Source organism: Agelaius tricolor, unplaced genomic scaffold, assembly GCF_023055355.1.
Source record: "Agelaius tricolor isolate 1412-34295 unplaced genomic scaffold, bAgeTri1.0.p SCAF_20, whole genome shotgun sequence".
Classification (NCBI taxonomy): Eukaryota; Metazoa; Chordata; class Aves; order Passeriformes; family Icteridae; genus Agelaius; species Agelaius tricolor.
In genome coordinates, this window is record NW_027269280.1 from 5,624,425 (window position 1) to 5,639,938 (window position 15,514).

A 15,514-nucleotide genomic window follows, 5' to 3' on the forward strand; every position below is an offset into this window, starting at 1 on the left:
TACAATCCAGCAATTTCTGGATTTGGGTGGGAGCCTACAATTCATGTTAACATTCCCCACATTCAGACTCAACTGAAAACATGATGAGCCAAGTGTTTGCACCCTTTTTAATTTTGAGCTGGGAGTGCCTGGGTGTGTGGAGGAGATGGAAGCAGGCGTCTTTCTTTCAAGCTGGCCTACATGGCTGACCCCAAAAAATGCCCCAGTAGGGATGTGGAGGTCAGAAAGGGTTTGTCAGAGCCAAACTTCATGGTTCTGCATGCATCAAAGTCTGTTTGGACTGTCAAGACCTTCTGAGTTGGAGCTCACAGCATTACAGTGTGAATTTGGGAGTTCAAAAGGAATTTAAATAAGAAAAGTGATTAATAGAGGCTGTATCTAAAGGAGTGCTTCATGCAGCTGAGTTGGAGTTTCAGATAATGGCAAAGTCTGCCAGCTTGTCTTCCCTCCTGATTAATGAAAAGCTATCTGAAGCAAATAGTCAAAAATAGAAGTGTCTCAATTCTGGCCAGGTTTAAATCAATAATCACAGAACCAAAATAGGCTGGAGGGGACCTTGTGAGAGAACTGGAATGACTCTAACAAAAATGCTAATTCCAGGAAAAATGAATGGTGATGCAAGTCTTGCATCAGGCATGTGTGGATACAGTATTCACTTATCTTTTTTTTAAAAGCACCCTTCCATAACAGGAAGGGCTGTGTGTACACGGGTGATTTGTTCTCTAGCAGCTGGCAGGATAAATAGGGGGAGAGACTTTTTTCCCCTCCTTTCGAGTATTAAATCTGTAGGGAAGGTCCTGGGGATTGCTCTGCAGGCTCTGTGGGAGGACTGTGCAGATCAAAAGCAGTGTGATAGAGGCAGGACAGAGCCCTTCATTTTACAGGCAAGTGCTCAGGGCTCTGTGTGTGTTCTCTGAGTGTGGGGAGGGAAGGCAGCTGTGCTGGCTGTGGACAGAGTGGCTCTCCCTGCCAAGCCCCTGACCTCCCAGAACACCCATCCTTGGGACACCTCCATCCCTGCTGCTGTACAGGAGCCAGGGCAGTGTGTCACAGCAGCACAGCCCACCAAGGGCATTAAATCTGGTGCAGAATAGATGCAGAAGCTAAAGAGTGTGTCCAGCCCCCTGCTGCCATCCCATTGTAGGTTTCTACTTGTTAATGTTGGCAAAGGCTGGAGATCACTGTGACCCTGCTTAAACTGTTAAAGTGGTCAGTTACTTACATTAAAATATATATTTTAAGTCTACACTGCTTTGGCTTCTCTTTCCTGCTGTTGGATCTTGTTACATCTCTCTCCGACCGAGGAATTTAAAGTCTCAGTGATTGCTCTCTTTGTGATAAAAGACTCTGGTCCAGTCATCCTTTAACCTTCTTTGATAGGCTGCATGGAAAGACTTCCTAAAGCCTTTTAATAAAAGGCATATTTTCCCATTCTTTTATCATTAGAACACTGTTTCAACAGTTAATTGCAGAGAGATAGACTTTTATTTTCTAGCTTGTTGAATAGAGTAAGTACTTTGTAGTATCTAATGGGATTAATGACAGAGGTAGTTTTACTTCAGACAGAAGCATTCCTCTTCTAGGTGTTATTAATCTCCCTTGTATTAGCTATGGAGTCATCAGCACAGCTACTGTAAAGGTAGAAACTTGATAAAAGGTGCTAATTCTCTGCCAGCTTAGTGGAAGAGCAGCAAAGTGTTCCTCTCCTCAATTAAGCATTGTCTCTGATCTCTATCTTAAGTCATTCAAATACCAAAATGGTTCCAGTGTAAAATCTGACTTCAGGCTGCCTTGAAGTGGGGATTTTGGGTTCTTCTGTGCTGTTCGGTCTTGTGCATGTGAACTGGGGAATTTGAACCACTAAGTACTTCAAAGTCCTTTGAAGAGCCATTGTTACCTCTGACTGTCTCCCTGCTTGGCTGAGCTGAGCTCTTCTGTTATTTACTGAACCTCACTTGCATAAGTTATTTGAGTTAAATATTCTTTTCTCCTCTGATGCCTTAATCATCTTTTCTGCCTGAAGGTCAGTGCTAACCAGGTCTTTCAATGTAAGCTTTAGGCCTTGTGAGGGTTACAAAGGCCAGTGCAACAAAGAAGTGAATAAAATTGGCAGTTCCTATACTGAGCAATAAAACAAAAGAGAGGGATGCGGGGATGGCCTGTGCTGTGGAAACAATTTCTGTACAAAGATACTGAATAACCAAAACACGTTTAACTTGCAGAAGTGACCAAGTTGAGCTATAGGAAGCCATGCACTGTTTCCTAGAGGGAACCCCCTGAAAGGTTTTTTGTTGGGTTTTGGATTTTTGCTAGGAGCACGTGGCCTGGGATGCCCGAGTGGCTGTTTGGACAGCAAACACACAGGCTTTGAGCAGGCATGTGTTTAACTTGGCACTCACCTCCCAATATTTGATGTGTGTGTGCCAAGCCCTGAGGTCTCATGAGGAAGAATGTGTCAGGGTATGGTCTAGCTCCTGGCTTCTGCCCCAGTCATGAGCAGCTCTGTTCACTTTTCTCTTTCTCTTTCCCTGCATTTGCGAAGATGCTTTGGAGGCTCTTTAGGGTAAAAACTATCTTGCTGCTTGGGTAGGTCAGTGGTTGAGTGGGCATCTGATCTTGGTCAGGAGTTCTCAGCCCTGTGAGAGTGTGCACAGAGGAGTGGATGCATGTGAATCACATAACTGAACAGAATGCTGATTTTCTTTTGTTCTCCTTTAATTGACCACATAGGATTCATGAGACACATGATGGTGCATGAGATAAATTTGATGGGAAAAGATGAAGAAGACTTTTTATTATTGCTTGATCTTGGTTTAACCACTTATTTTGGTTTTGTCTTTTGCTGGTTTTAGCTGCTTCCGTGCCAATGCCTTCTTATCCCAGTTCTGGCTCTGGTAGTTCCTCTAGCAGCTCATCCACTTCCCACCTGGCATCACCTCCTGTAAGTACAGCTCAGAGGCTGCACTGTTTGTGTTAATGGCTTTCCTGCTTGTGTGTTTGAAATGAGGTCTCTGCTTTAGTCACCAAACACTGTAGTTCTGGCTGGCTTTGGTGCAGTGTTCTCTCCAGTTTAGAGTTTTCCTGAAGGTTGGCTTACTCTGCCCAAGACATGTTTCAGTGTGCCATTGCCTGTTGGATGAGAAGCCATTATGAAAGAAGCTGGTATGAGCAGCACTAGCTTGTCTTGGCAGAGATGGAAAGCTCCTTGGAACCCAAACCAGTTGCTAATTCAGGGTGTAGCTCTGCTTCCTTGGCTGCACATTCTGTGTGTTCAAGCAGAGTCTCTGCAGCCTGACAGTGTATCCACCTCCTTCTGACCAGCATGTCCAGGCACCACAGAGGGACATTCAGCAAAGCTGTTTGCTCAGACCAGTGGTCTCATGAAAGATGATCTGAACTGATGGCTTTTCTCTCTGGTTATCCAAAGTGGTGAAAGCTTTTCTGGAGGGCAGAATATTTAAGTGACCAGTGAAGTGACATTCCTCCAGCTTGCTGAACTGAAAGGTTGTTTTTGAAGGCTCTTGGTGAAAGCTGCCTTTGACTTTGAACTCAGGAATGCTGCTGGTGTGATTGGTAAGGGAAGGGAGAAGGATGGGACTTTTTCTTCCCTGGCATGACTGGTTTTTTGCTCTGTTCTCTGAGTTTCTCTGGGCCAAAGTATCTCAATTTGGTATGGGAAAGACTGAGGGGCACCGGCAGAAGTTGATGTAGGTGCTCATGATGTGATCTGGACAGAGAGGACAGATCTGCTCTCCTCTGAATGTTTCATGACTGTGTCCCTGAGAGCTTCCTCCCTGCAGCCTGGAGTTGAGGGTGTTGGCTGAGGCCCTCCTGGCCATGAGACTCCAGGAATGAGCAGATGGTGTGAAAAGCAGACTCACTCTCCTGAGCTTTCCTGGTCTGGGAAGCTTAGGGATGGTGCAGAATCACTGCCAGACTGGGAGGGGGGTCCATGTTAGAGGTTTACTGCACCTCTCCTGCTCTGCTGTGGAGGTTTTGCTGATGGAGGTGTGCTGGCTCAGTCTGGGAAAAATGCCATGTCTGCAGGGCAGAGTTTGCAGATTGGGTGGAAAAGAGACAACTTGGGCAGCTGGAAAATTCCTTCTGCCTGTATATCCTGTGTGTGCAGAGAGAGGGAATCCCCACTGCTGCAGCAGGGGTCTGCAGGGTGAACAAGGTCTTAATGAGGCCCAAGTGAAAGCTGCTTCAAGTCTTTCTCAGCCTGGAAATGCATTAGGATAAAGATTGTGATCTGCTCTGTGGGCAGTTCAGCTGCCTTAAAGCTTTCTTAAACCATCCAGCCTCCTCCATCTGTCTGCAGTGGGAGGGGATTGTGGGGCTGTTCATCATTTAGCTGAAGGAAGCAGGAAAATGGGACTTTTTAGGGACTATCCTGCCTCTGACAGCTGTGAGCTGTTTATCTGCTGGAAGTTTAATCTCTTTTGGGCCTTTCTTTAGCTCCTTAGCAGCAGTACAGCAAAACAGGGTGGTCTTGGAAGTTCAGGAACACTTATCTCCATGTTACCAAGTGCTGTAAAAGCACAAATAGAGACCAGATGGTTCTGTGTTTAAGAACAAAACAGAAAAAACATAACCCTAAAGAACAACCAAAAGTATCTCTGAAAGCTCTTCTCATGTTCCCAGCCATACTAAAGTGAGTTGGTAGAAAATGTGTGATTGATCCAGAACACCTCAGCAGAGGGATGCAGTACCTTGAGTGAATTTTTCCTGTCTGTGGAGCATCAGACACACTGGAAGTATGTTTTGTGTAACAAAAGGTGCACTGTTCTGACAGGGACATGAAAGGCTGTTCCTTTTCAGCAATCTGAACAGCTGCTTCTGGCAAACCATCAGCCCTGGTTTATCAGCAAAGTGTTGTTTGTAGCCTTGTCCAGCTCAGTTTAAGGGATGGAGCAGAATGATGAAGTAGCTGTGCTGAAGGCAGTGTTTGTTTTCTCCTTGAATTAGCAGTCCCTTGGAGAGATGCAGCAGCAGCTGCAGGAGAAGGCACTGGCATCTCCCACCCAGGACTCGCCCGGGTTCCTGCACGGATCCAAGGACTCTGCAGGGAGCAGCAGCAAGAATTCCTCCTGTGACACTGATGACTTTGTCATGGTCCCTGCACAATTCTCAAGTAAGGTGGTTTCTGAAAATGCAGATGTTCTGAGGAGAGGGGGATGTGGATGTTAAGGATAAATATTGAAAAGTTGAAGGAGTGGTTAAACTTGTCTGTTTGGACTGAATAGTAGCAGTGGTTTTGTTTTCAAGCTGGCAGAGACATCTGGCTCACTGGCTACTTTCATGGGATGTTTTGTAATTACCTTTAAAGGCAGGATTTGAGAGTAAAGATTACTTGAGGACCTCAATAAGAGACTGAACCTGGAAATCCAACTGGAAAAGAAGATAAATAGGCTCACAGGGAAAAGTCTCTCTCACAGAAGCTTTTACCTTGTTATCCTGTCTTCATTTTCACTCAGCATCGCAGTCCAAGACAGGATTTCAGCCAGCAAGCTGGATTTTACAAAAATCCCTGAAAAAAACTAAAATATGTTGTTTTTTCTTCAAGTGCTCTAAATTTCATTTTATGACCTTTACATGTTTATACTTTGATAGAACTTGCTTGCAAATACAGATGTACATAGAACCAGGCCACAGTTCAGCCACATGCCTAAGTATGTCCATGCACAAATCCTTATTTAACCATCAGAAGGACATTGTTCAACCTTGCCCATGTGTGTGATGCTTTGCTGAGTTGGAACTTGGTGATAAATGCTGAGATTCCTCCTTTCACAGTTGCACCATTGTATTAAAACAGGAATTTGGAGGGGTAGAGTAATCTCTGGAAGATCTCTGCAATCCTTGTATTAAGGAGGAGCTTGTGTTTTCCCTGGAATCAGTGGTGGGACCAGTACACACTTGCCTGGTGCTGGTCATGTTCCCAGTGTTCAGATGTTTGTTGTGGATCCAGCTGCCAGCTCATCTGGCTGCCCTGGATTTTTGCCAGGGAGGACAGGGATGTTCCAAAGCTCTGTGAGGATCTTGTACCACTTTTACACAGCAGCCAGTGACTTGCACCAAGTGGACATGGACCTGTTGCCTCAAATGATTGTCAAGCCCCCTTCAAGAGGACTTTCTTTCAGCCTAAACTTGCCAAAACTTCAGGGTGTAAGGGTTAGCAGCATCCACCATGAACTTCAGCTTCAGCCCACGTGTGGTTTGCAAAACACTGACTTCAGGAACAGCTCAGCAGGGCTTGGAGGAGCAGGAAATTCTACACAAAATCTCAATTGCTATGAATGTATAAAGGTTTTTAAGAAAATTATCTTTAATTAATCTCTTTCTGCACTTCCTTGTTCCTCAGGTGATTTAGCTGCTGAGGCTGCAGGAGGGAAACCAATCCAGGACAGTCTGATGTACAGTGGGTAAGATCACCAAGGCACCTGAAATTGTGCAGCCACTGGAGCCTGCTGGGTGTTTGGGACTGTGGGGTTCTGGTGGATGGGAGGGAAGATCTTCCTGAGTTATCAGCCTTTTTTTCAGGGATGTCTGTCACCTGCCTGGTTCTGGCCATTTTCAGTTGTGGTGGGAGCAGGGTGACAGTGCCCAGAGCTCCCACTGAAGAGGTGCTGGGCAGACACAGCTCTGCTGCTGTGCTTTGTAGCAGGGAAACAGGGCTGGTTCCCAGGCTCTGACAGCTGAGTTCTTTCTGTTTTCCTCAGGAGTTCCCTGGTGACTTCAGCAGGCTTGGAAAGCCAGGGGAGGACACCATCTCCATCACCCCCATACAGCAGTTCTCCAAGCCCATCTGGGTAAGAAAAACTTTTGGTGGTGTCTGTGCAACACTGAATAATCCAACTCCCATTGACTTCCAGGGGGGATTTGACTGCTGTTGGTGTGCTGGGCAAGATCCACATCTCTCCTCTTAATTAATGGGTAACAGGAAACACCCAGGAGAAACTCCCCAGCCTTGGGCACTGATCAGTCCCAACTACTGAGCCTGTCTCTCCCTCTTCTGGCTCTCAGGAGGGGCTAGGAGAGAACACAGGAGAGCTGGAATTAACTCTGTTCCCTGAGGGGCAGGGATTGTTCTCAGCAGAAGGTAAATGTTCTCTGCTGGCACGTTCCCCCAGTGCCCAGCCCTCAGAGGTGGGGAGAATTCCACCTAAAGACCCTTGTTTCTAATTCTAATTTACTGGACAAGTGTGAGGGAGTGTTGCTCATCTCCCCTTGCTGTTGAAGGACAGATGAGGACCTGCTTAGTTGTTTGTGGTTTGTTGAAAAGCTCCTTGTTCTGTGGCTCTAGAAAGTAATACTGGACCTTACTTACTAATGGGGGATGCAGGAGTAGGAGGAGCATGTGCAAACAGGCATGGTCATGGCTTTCATTCCAACTAAAGCAGTTGCTCTAAACTCAGTTTTGGCCTTTGGAAGTGTTGTAGGTGACAGCTGCCCACAGTACCAGCTGCCCAGAGGGGCCAGACACTTTTGTGTTCTGAAGGTGTTAATGGTCTTTGGAAGGTGATCCCCTTGACTCTGGGCCCTGAAGCCTTAGAGTATGGGCTTAGCTTGCAGGGAACTGCTCGTGTTTATTCCCATCTCGTTCTTGCCTGCTGGGGAAGCAGGACAGCTTTCATCTTCTGTTCTCTCAATATGGCACCTGTCGGGGGAGGATGGTTTAAGGGGATTTCACACTGGGAGATGGATGACCCTAAAATCTTTTTTAAGAAGAAAATATAGTCCCAGGCTGTGTGTTGAACACATTTGTCATGAACAGAGCCCAGAAAATGACAAAACATAGCCTCAAAGCATACAAATTTAACAGAGAATAATATAGCTCAGAGCCTGGCTGACGTGATCAGATTAATTGGCAAGCGTGTACCACAGTGTGGAGTTTAATTGCATGAGGCTTCTTATGCCATGGCCTGCTAAGCTTTTTAACAGCTTATTCCTTAACTGATTCCTTTGCATTCTGGAGATCAGTCTCTATTAAAGGATTTGGCCTTGCTTCTGGGCAGCAGTGAGGAGAAATTCAGGGAAGTTGACCACAAATGCTGCCCAATTCTCACTGTTCACCAAACTGGCCTCATCATTTTCTAGTGGATCCCAGGGTGGTCAGTCAGTGCCAGAGGCTTTGATCTAAACATGTTTCCACTCTCACTGTCTTTCCTGCTCCTTCCCAGCAGCTTCTGTGGAGCAGATGCCAAACCCTCTAGTGCTACTTCCCACTTTTGTGTCTGCCTTGAAGTAACACTGAAAAGCTCATTTCTGTGCTCTTTGGGATGGGGGTAAGGCATCAGTAATGAAAGATTGGAGCAGTCACTCTGAGTCCAGAGGACAGAGCTTGCTCTTTGCTCTGTCCCCTGGAAGTGCTCAGAGCTGGTGCCACCCAGCTGTGCCCTCACTGGCTTTCAGTGCCCTTCCCTGCAGATGGCACCAGACCTGTTGGTTCAGCACTTGGCTCCACTGGTGCAGAGGGCTCCTGGTTTTCCCTCTGCCTGCTCACTTGGAAGCAGCATTCTCCCTTCCATGTGTGGCTCCAGGCTAGCAGGCAGTGCTGGCTGCACTCCAGCTGGGACAGAGAGCAAGGGCTGTTTCAGAGTGGCCAGCAGTGGGTTTTCCACAGGATGTCATGGTACACTGACAGTTCTCCTTGTTCTTAATTAAGAGATTAGGAACTGGACAGAATAAAAAAATGCCAATATTTGATCCTTTTTTTTTTTTTAATTCTTTTTTTTTAACATTTCCTTGAAGATGCTTAGTACGTCTAATGAAAGATAATTCATTGGATGTACCCCACAGCACTAGATTTAATACTGTTTTCAAAGAGCTTTTAATTACTGCCAAGTAGTTAAACTCCCTGTCCCAGCTTTATCTCTTGGACTTTGCAGGTTTATGGTCAATTGCATTCTTTAGGGCTTGAGGCCATTTAGCAGGTTTAGTGTGTGTCACCTCATTTGGATAATTTCCTTTACAACTTGCACCATGTGAAGGAAATAAGGATTTGATAGAACTCTTGGGGAAGAGGGAGAATCCTTTCACCCAAGAATTTATTTTCTGATAAAGAATTTTGATCAGATAGAAAAGATAGCATTTGAAATGTATGTTCAAAGTGAGCACAAGGTTTCACGTGAACCTTCAGATTTCTTGCTAAAGCTTTGTTTTGTTTATGTGTGTCACAATACCATGTTTTATACTCATGGAAAGCAGACACATCAAAGCCTCACCTTTTTGCTGAGCTGCTGGAAAGCTTGAATGCCTTTTTTTTGGTGTGTGTCAGTGAAGAATCAAGGCATGCATGCTGCCTTTTGGAGACAAATAGGAAATTAAGAATCTCTTTTCTTGGTGGAAGAAATAAGTGCACACAAGGAAGAATATATGGAACTTAAAAAAGTTGAGAGTGGAATGAAAAGATCAGAATTATTTGATCATTCAGCCTTGATGAAAGATCTCTTCCAGTTATTTGGCTCTCCTGTGATGGAGAAGTGTCTTCACATGCACTGTGTGGAGGTCTGCAGACACTTTACTGCAGATCACCTTTGTTCAGTGCTGTCACCATAAACCACAGAATGCTATGACCTTCCTCAAAACAGAAATTCTGGTAATGGTGTGCTTTGAACTACCAAATAAGTCACAAACTCTTCTTTCTTCCCCTGAATACATGCGTGTTCTTGCTAAATTAAGTATATCCTTTCATGTCATGTAAAATATTTCCATTCCAAGTGCTAGACCCCAAGGAGTGATGCTTCCATCTTGCCAGGGGCAGACCCAGGTGTGTTCCTTGCTTGACAACAAGGGAGACTGCAGAAGCCTTCATTACCAATAGGATCTTCCTGTAATTGTTCAACATCCCTGCAATTGGTGTTGGCAGTTGGAAATAGCTTTGCCATGGCAATTAATCCGAGAATTCTGGGGCCTTTGGGAAAAGACTTTAGGCAGCTGCTTAGTTAAATGTGGTATTTGCATGGGTTTTGTACAGCATGGTTTGTGTGTAGCCTGGTGGATAGGCCAAGAGTAACCTGGGGGAACAGGTATCAGACATGAGCCAATTAACCTGCTTGGATGGAAGGAGCCTGAAATTTGCAGAATGGACTTGTCCCATTTTGTGTGTGTGGTATTCTATCTTGTCCTTGATGGGTATAGAGAGATACCAGCTCCTGGTATCAGATTTATTTTTCAGATTTATTTTCTCCTGAGTTGCCTTCTCCACCCTGCAGTTAACTTGTCAATATTCTGGTCTGCAGCACTGCATTCCCTTCGTGGTGTGAGGCTTCCACGGGGATGCCGTGGCTGCAGCACTGCCTGTGCCTGAGTGAGTCACAAGCAGCTCTTGTCAGCAAAGGCTGTGCTGGTGTCCTTTGTGAGCCAGGGATGTTTAGCCCCTGCTCAGCTCTGTCTGCTTGGCTGTGGATCTGAGCTGTTGGAAACTGGGCCAGCCATGGCCTGAAATAGCAGGGCTCTGGTTTTCCTGGAGGGAGTGGTGTGCTTGGGTGAGGTTTGAACATCAGGCTGTGGGTGGGAATGGTGCTGGAGGAAAGGTGCCTGTTTTCAGGAGATGTGTGGTGCCATTTCCCTTTGATATGACTTTGAACCACCTCCTGCTGCAAACCCACAGCCCCAGAGCAGCCCAGGGGACGCTCCCTGCGTGCAGTTGCTTCATGAAGATAAAATCTCCAATTAGCTGGTGGAAGAAGGCCCAGCCCTTACAGGAGGTTGTCTCTGTGTGTCTCCTTCCCACAGGCGGCCAGGGCAGTTTTCCAGCAGCAAGTACGGTCACTCCGTGCCCATCCCAGTCCCCACACAGATCCACAACTACCGGCGGATCGAGCAGAACCTGCAGTCTCCCAATCCTTACTCCTCTCCCCGGTAAGTGCTGGGGCTGGGACCAGGGGCTCTGGAAACAAACTGCTTTGCACTGTGCTTTCTGTACCTCTGTAAATTTACCTGTGGGTTGGGCTCTCCCCCTCACAGAATCACAGAATAATGAGGTTGGATGAGACCTCTAAGATCATCACATCCAACCTATGCCCTAACACCTCAACTGTAGCACCAAGTGCCATATCCAGTCTTTTTTTTAGTGGTGATTCTACCACCTCCCTGGGAAGAGCATTCCAGTACTTTATTATTCTTTTGCTGAAAAATTTCTTCCTAATATCCAACCTGTACCCTCCCTGATGTAGCTTGAGGCTGTGTCCTCTGGTTTTGTCAGAGACCGACCCCAGCTGTCTGCAGCCTCCCTTCAGGAAGGTGTAGAGTCACCTCTAAGCCTCTTCTTCTCCAGGCTAAACAGCCTCAGCTCCTTCAAATGTTCCTCGCTGTAGGGGTGTGTTTTGGGGTGGTTTTGGGATGTTTTTGGGGTGTTTTTCTTGTGGTGTTGAGATTTATTTGTTAGCACTGTCAATTTTGCCTGTGTGCTTTTATGTGAGAAAGCTCCTGTCAGCTCAGAGTGAAGGCTGAGCCCCCTTGAGTCTGACAGCTTTTCCCATGCCAGCTATGGCTTGGGCATCCAAATGTCCAGGCAGAGAGAACCATCCATCTGGCAGATGCCTTTATAAAAGGAAAATTTGAGATAAACAACTGAAATGGATGGGGCTACAGAACCTACCTGACTTTACCTTAATTGGTTCCTGTAGCCAGTCATGCCATAGATGATGTGTTGTGCACGAGTTGCATTTTAATGTGGTTATGCAGCCAGGACTGAGTAAATCATGAGCAATTTAAGCCTGTGAGGCAGAGCATGTTTTCTTAAGGCTGTCAGGAAGACCCTGATGCCAAGTCTGCAGCAGACAGCTGACCTGAGTGCAGAGGTAATGCCTGGTACATCCAAGACATGCAGGGCTTCTTTCTCTTCTCACATGTGATTGTTGGCTGGCAGCAGCAGCCCAGGTCATGGACTGGTGGGAAAGAGAGCAACACAGGATCTTAAGGAGCTTGTGCAACAGGGGCACTCAAATAGAAGTGTCTAGGAGGTGTCATGTCCTCTCTAGGATGAGTTGTGTTGGTGTCTGGATTAGTTAAAGTTTAGATTTCGAAAGTAGGGTAATACCTACATCAGCCTAAGTTTGGGCTTCAGCCAGCCTAATTCAGGATGAGGCTTATTTGAAGTGGACCCAGAAGCAGAGACACAATATGCTGATACTGATCAAGGATAGGGATTAGCAGAAGGCTTGGTCTGTGCCACTGTAACTTTAATACTGCTTTATGTTAAGTTTTTTAAGTGTGTGGCAGGTTTTGTGGTACTGTTTCCTACATGCCTTATGTTTTTGACAGCAAAACTTGTGGATGCTGTTGGGTTTGGACCTTACAAGAGTCCTGGTTATCCCTGTGAGGTATAAAGAGAGAGCTCTGTGCTGTGCCAACCCAGAGCTGCTGAGCTGAGGCTCACAGCCCACAGCTGCAGCCAGGGAGCAAACTGCCATGTTTTGCTCCTTTTAGTCAGCTCTGTGTAATGCTGAGGGTGGCATGTCCCTGCACAGGAACTCGAGGAATGGGCCCCATCAGGGTGACTCACAGGCTGCTTTTAGCATCTTCTCAGCATCTCTGGCGTCATGTTTTTCTGCCCCAGGAAGCCATACTTATCTCTGGCCATCACTTCCTCTAATCAGCAGGTTCAGGAGACACCCTTCAGGAATGGCAGGAGAAAACTCCACCAGGCATTTTGTGATTCCACTTTTCCATCAGGTGGATCAAACAGGCCATTGGTGCCGAGTGCTGAGTCGTGTTTGCTGAGTCATTTGATTGCAAGCCTTGACGTGCACTCTGGTGGCTGAGAAATGTCCCCCTGTCACCTGGCTGGCTGCTGTGTGCCCGTGTGACTGCTGTGGTTGTGCACAGGTGGGTGGCTTGCTGAGGTGCTAGTTAGGTGTGTGTGCCTCTGGCCACATCACCTGTCCTGCTCCTCTGCTGGCTTACCTGGCTCTCACAGGGTGGCATTTGACATTCCACATCTTCCAGCTGCAGCAGTCATCTGGTGGTTTTCTTCTGCAAGCTCCTGATAGATGAAATTCGGCTTTCTGCATGGCTCATGGTCTGGAGAATTAAAAACATGGCAGGGCAATGCTTTCTGCCACTGAATATCTAGGTGTCTTCTCACCTTTCTCTTTGGAAATTCATTTTGCTTCAGGGCCAGGCGCTTGATGAACATTGGCCTCTGAATCTGGAGCAACCTGAAGAGAAGTGATTTTTAGGTTAAAATTTTCAAGTATTTCCTTTTTTCCAAGCATGTGATTATAGCATGGATTTACTTGGGTGCAGAATGTGGTAACACATTGAATAGGGGCAGGGGGGTTGGCAGATCAACTACTCAGCTATCTCAACTACTTAAACAGATTTATTTTGTAAGTGTATTTATTTTCTGAAATGTGGCATAAAGTGAAATATACACCTAAAAGTGTTGTTGAGTAGATTAACTTGACAGTTCATCAGGATGATTCTGCCAGTCCTGGCACTGCTGAAACCCACATCCTTTGTTCCTTCTGTTCAGATACATGAGGGCAGTTAAATGCAGCATCCCTGGCAGAGAAGGCAGGGTACCTTAGTGACAGCATCTTTCAGTGGCTCAAGCAAGGAGGGGTTTTTTTTCAGCAGTCATTGATTCCTGTCCAGAAAACCACCTACTGGTTGAGACTAATGTTCTTGTAACAAAAGAAAACATGTTTCAAAATTGAGAATAGAATTAAGGGCTTGATGAAAAGACTGTGTTCTCATATAGAGGAGTGTAGTGGGAATCTTGGTGAAGGAGCCTGCAGAGGCAGAATGGCATTGCAATTTAGGTTGTGTGTTCTTAATAATGGTGGAAAGATTAACATATTGAGAAATAATTAATTGATATGCAGTAATCCTGTCTCTCTCCAGGCTGATTGTTGTGGATGTACTCACTTTCCCACTAGTTTCCTCTTCTGTTTCATTTTAGCACTGGCTAATACTCAAGGTTCCTGCATGTGTGGGCTTTACAAATTAATTTTAACTCCCTAAGTTGAGCCTTTACAAGGAGTTGAAGGTGTTTAGACAGGCAATTCTGACTGTCCAGCCCAAAACCCCAAATTCCTCGGGTAGCTGTGAAGTGTTTCAGATCTGACAGCCACACACTGTTGTGTTTTGCTCTGTAGCTCCTGATTGGAGTCCAAACTCTGCTGCAGAGCAGTGCCTTGGCACCCTTTACCTCACATTGAGCACAGAGCTTTCTGCCTAAAGGCTGCTCTGACTGAAGGGCAAGTGGCTCAGCACAGGAGGCACTGGAATAAAGCCCTCTCAGGGCATTCTGGAGACACTGCCTACAATCAACATCTTGGACATGGCAAGATAGGAAACTGGCTTGTTCAGGATTGATACCTGCAAGCATCTGAAATATCTCTGAAAAATGACTGTCCTGTTTACACCTAAGCTAACCTGGATTGTTCTTTTCATTTATTTGAATTGAAACTCTTTTGAACGAGGATTATCACCTTAGTCTGTTTTGGTGTAGTCCTAGAACAGTGGGATTTTGATCCAGGATAAAGAGTCATGAAGCTCTGCTTCTGTGGGAGTGACTGTGTGTGTTGTGTGATGCTGTTCTCCTTCCTCTGGAGTGACCCCTGTGCTGCTCTTGTTTCCTCTAAGGTCTGGCACGGTCCGGAGGTCCAGCAGTACAAGTCCTCTTGGTTTTCCCAAAACTGGTGCTTCCCCTCCTTATCCTGGAGAGCATGGATCCATGCCCAGCACTAAGAAGCTCTCCTTTGGTGGTGCCAAGCCGTTTATGCCATCACCACAAGGTAAGATGGCAGCTGGCACGTTGCTGTCCTAATAAAATCATTTGCCTCTTTCCTGTAAAGAGGGAGGTTTTCACCACCTGTAGCTGCCAGGTAGTGGAGAGTTCAGATTGTTGTGTTCCCCTGTGGTTCTTCTCCACAGACAAGTGTTCTGACCTCAGTAAAATGGAGAGAAAAATACCTGTTAGCCCCAAGAGAGGCAAGCTTTGCTTTGGTGCCTGCATCAAACATTTTGCTGCCCTCAGAAGAGGGCATCTGTAAGTGCAAAGTATGTTTTTCCTGGCTTGGGTTGGGGTGAGAATAAATACAAGCCAATTATTGTCAAAGCAAACTTCTGACCAGCATGGAAAAGGCTTGAACTTCCAGACTGAAAAGTTTTGGCTGAATATCTGTTAGCCTGATCTAGATGCTTACAGGCAATTCCAGTGGAAAGGGACAAGAGAAACCCCAATGTGCAATGGATGCAATTTTCTGTTTTCTGTAAAAGAACAGGTTGATATAATGAGCTGTTCTATATCTGGTGTCTTTGATCCTGTATTTATTAGTCTTTGCTTATGGGGAAATACAGAATATTCATATTCTATTCCTCTGAACTGCAAAGTCAGACTAAAACTTGCTAAACTAATACCAGGCAGAGTTTTTTTACCTCCTTTTACAGGAGTTGATGATCTTTTCACCACACAGCTAGGGCTCAGAAGATGGAAGAGATAACTGGCATCTTTCTATAAACAGGTGGTGCATAGTGCTGTTCTTGCCTATAAAAACTTAAT

At 45.9% G+C, this 15,514-nt stretch overlaps 1 protein-coding gene across 3 annotated transcripts in view; it reads left to right on the top strand.

The window, feature by feature from the left end:
* The window catches only part of ULK1 (unc-51 like autophagy activating kinase 1), a 76,032-nt gene that overhangs the window by 44,540 nt on the left and 15,978 nt on the right, over window positions 1-15,514 (top strand). For 2 of the 3 annotated variants that reach the window (XM_071445298.1, XM_071445300.1), the window contains exons 13-18: window positions 2,853-2,941; window positions 4,969-5,134; window positions 6,362-6,422; window positions 6,720-6,809; window positions 10,738-10,863; window positions 14,596-14,747. In XM_071445298.1, the coding sequence (XP_071301399.1) occupies window positions 2,853-2,941; window positions 4,969-5,134; window positions 6,362-6,422; window positions 6,720-6,809; window positions 10,738-10,863; window positions 14,596-14,747 (684 nt within the window). The remainder of the gene's footprint in view (window positions 1-2,852; window positions 2,942-4,968; window positions 5,135-6,361; window positions 6,423-6,719; window positions 6,810-10,737; window positions 10,864-14,595; window positions 14,748-15,514) is intronic. The other variant, XM_071445299.1, reaches the window with a different exon arrangement.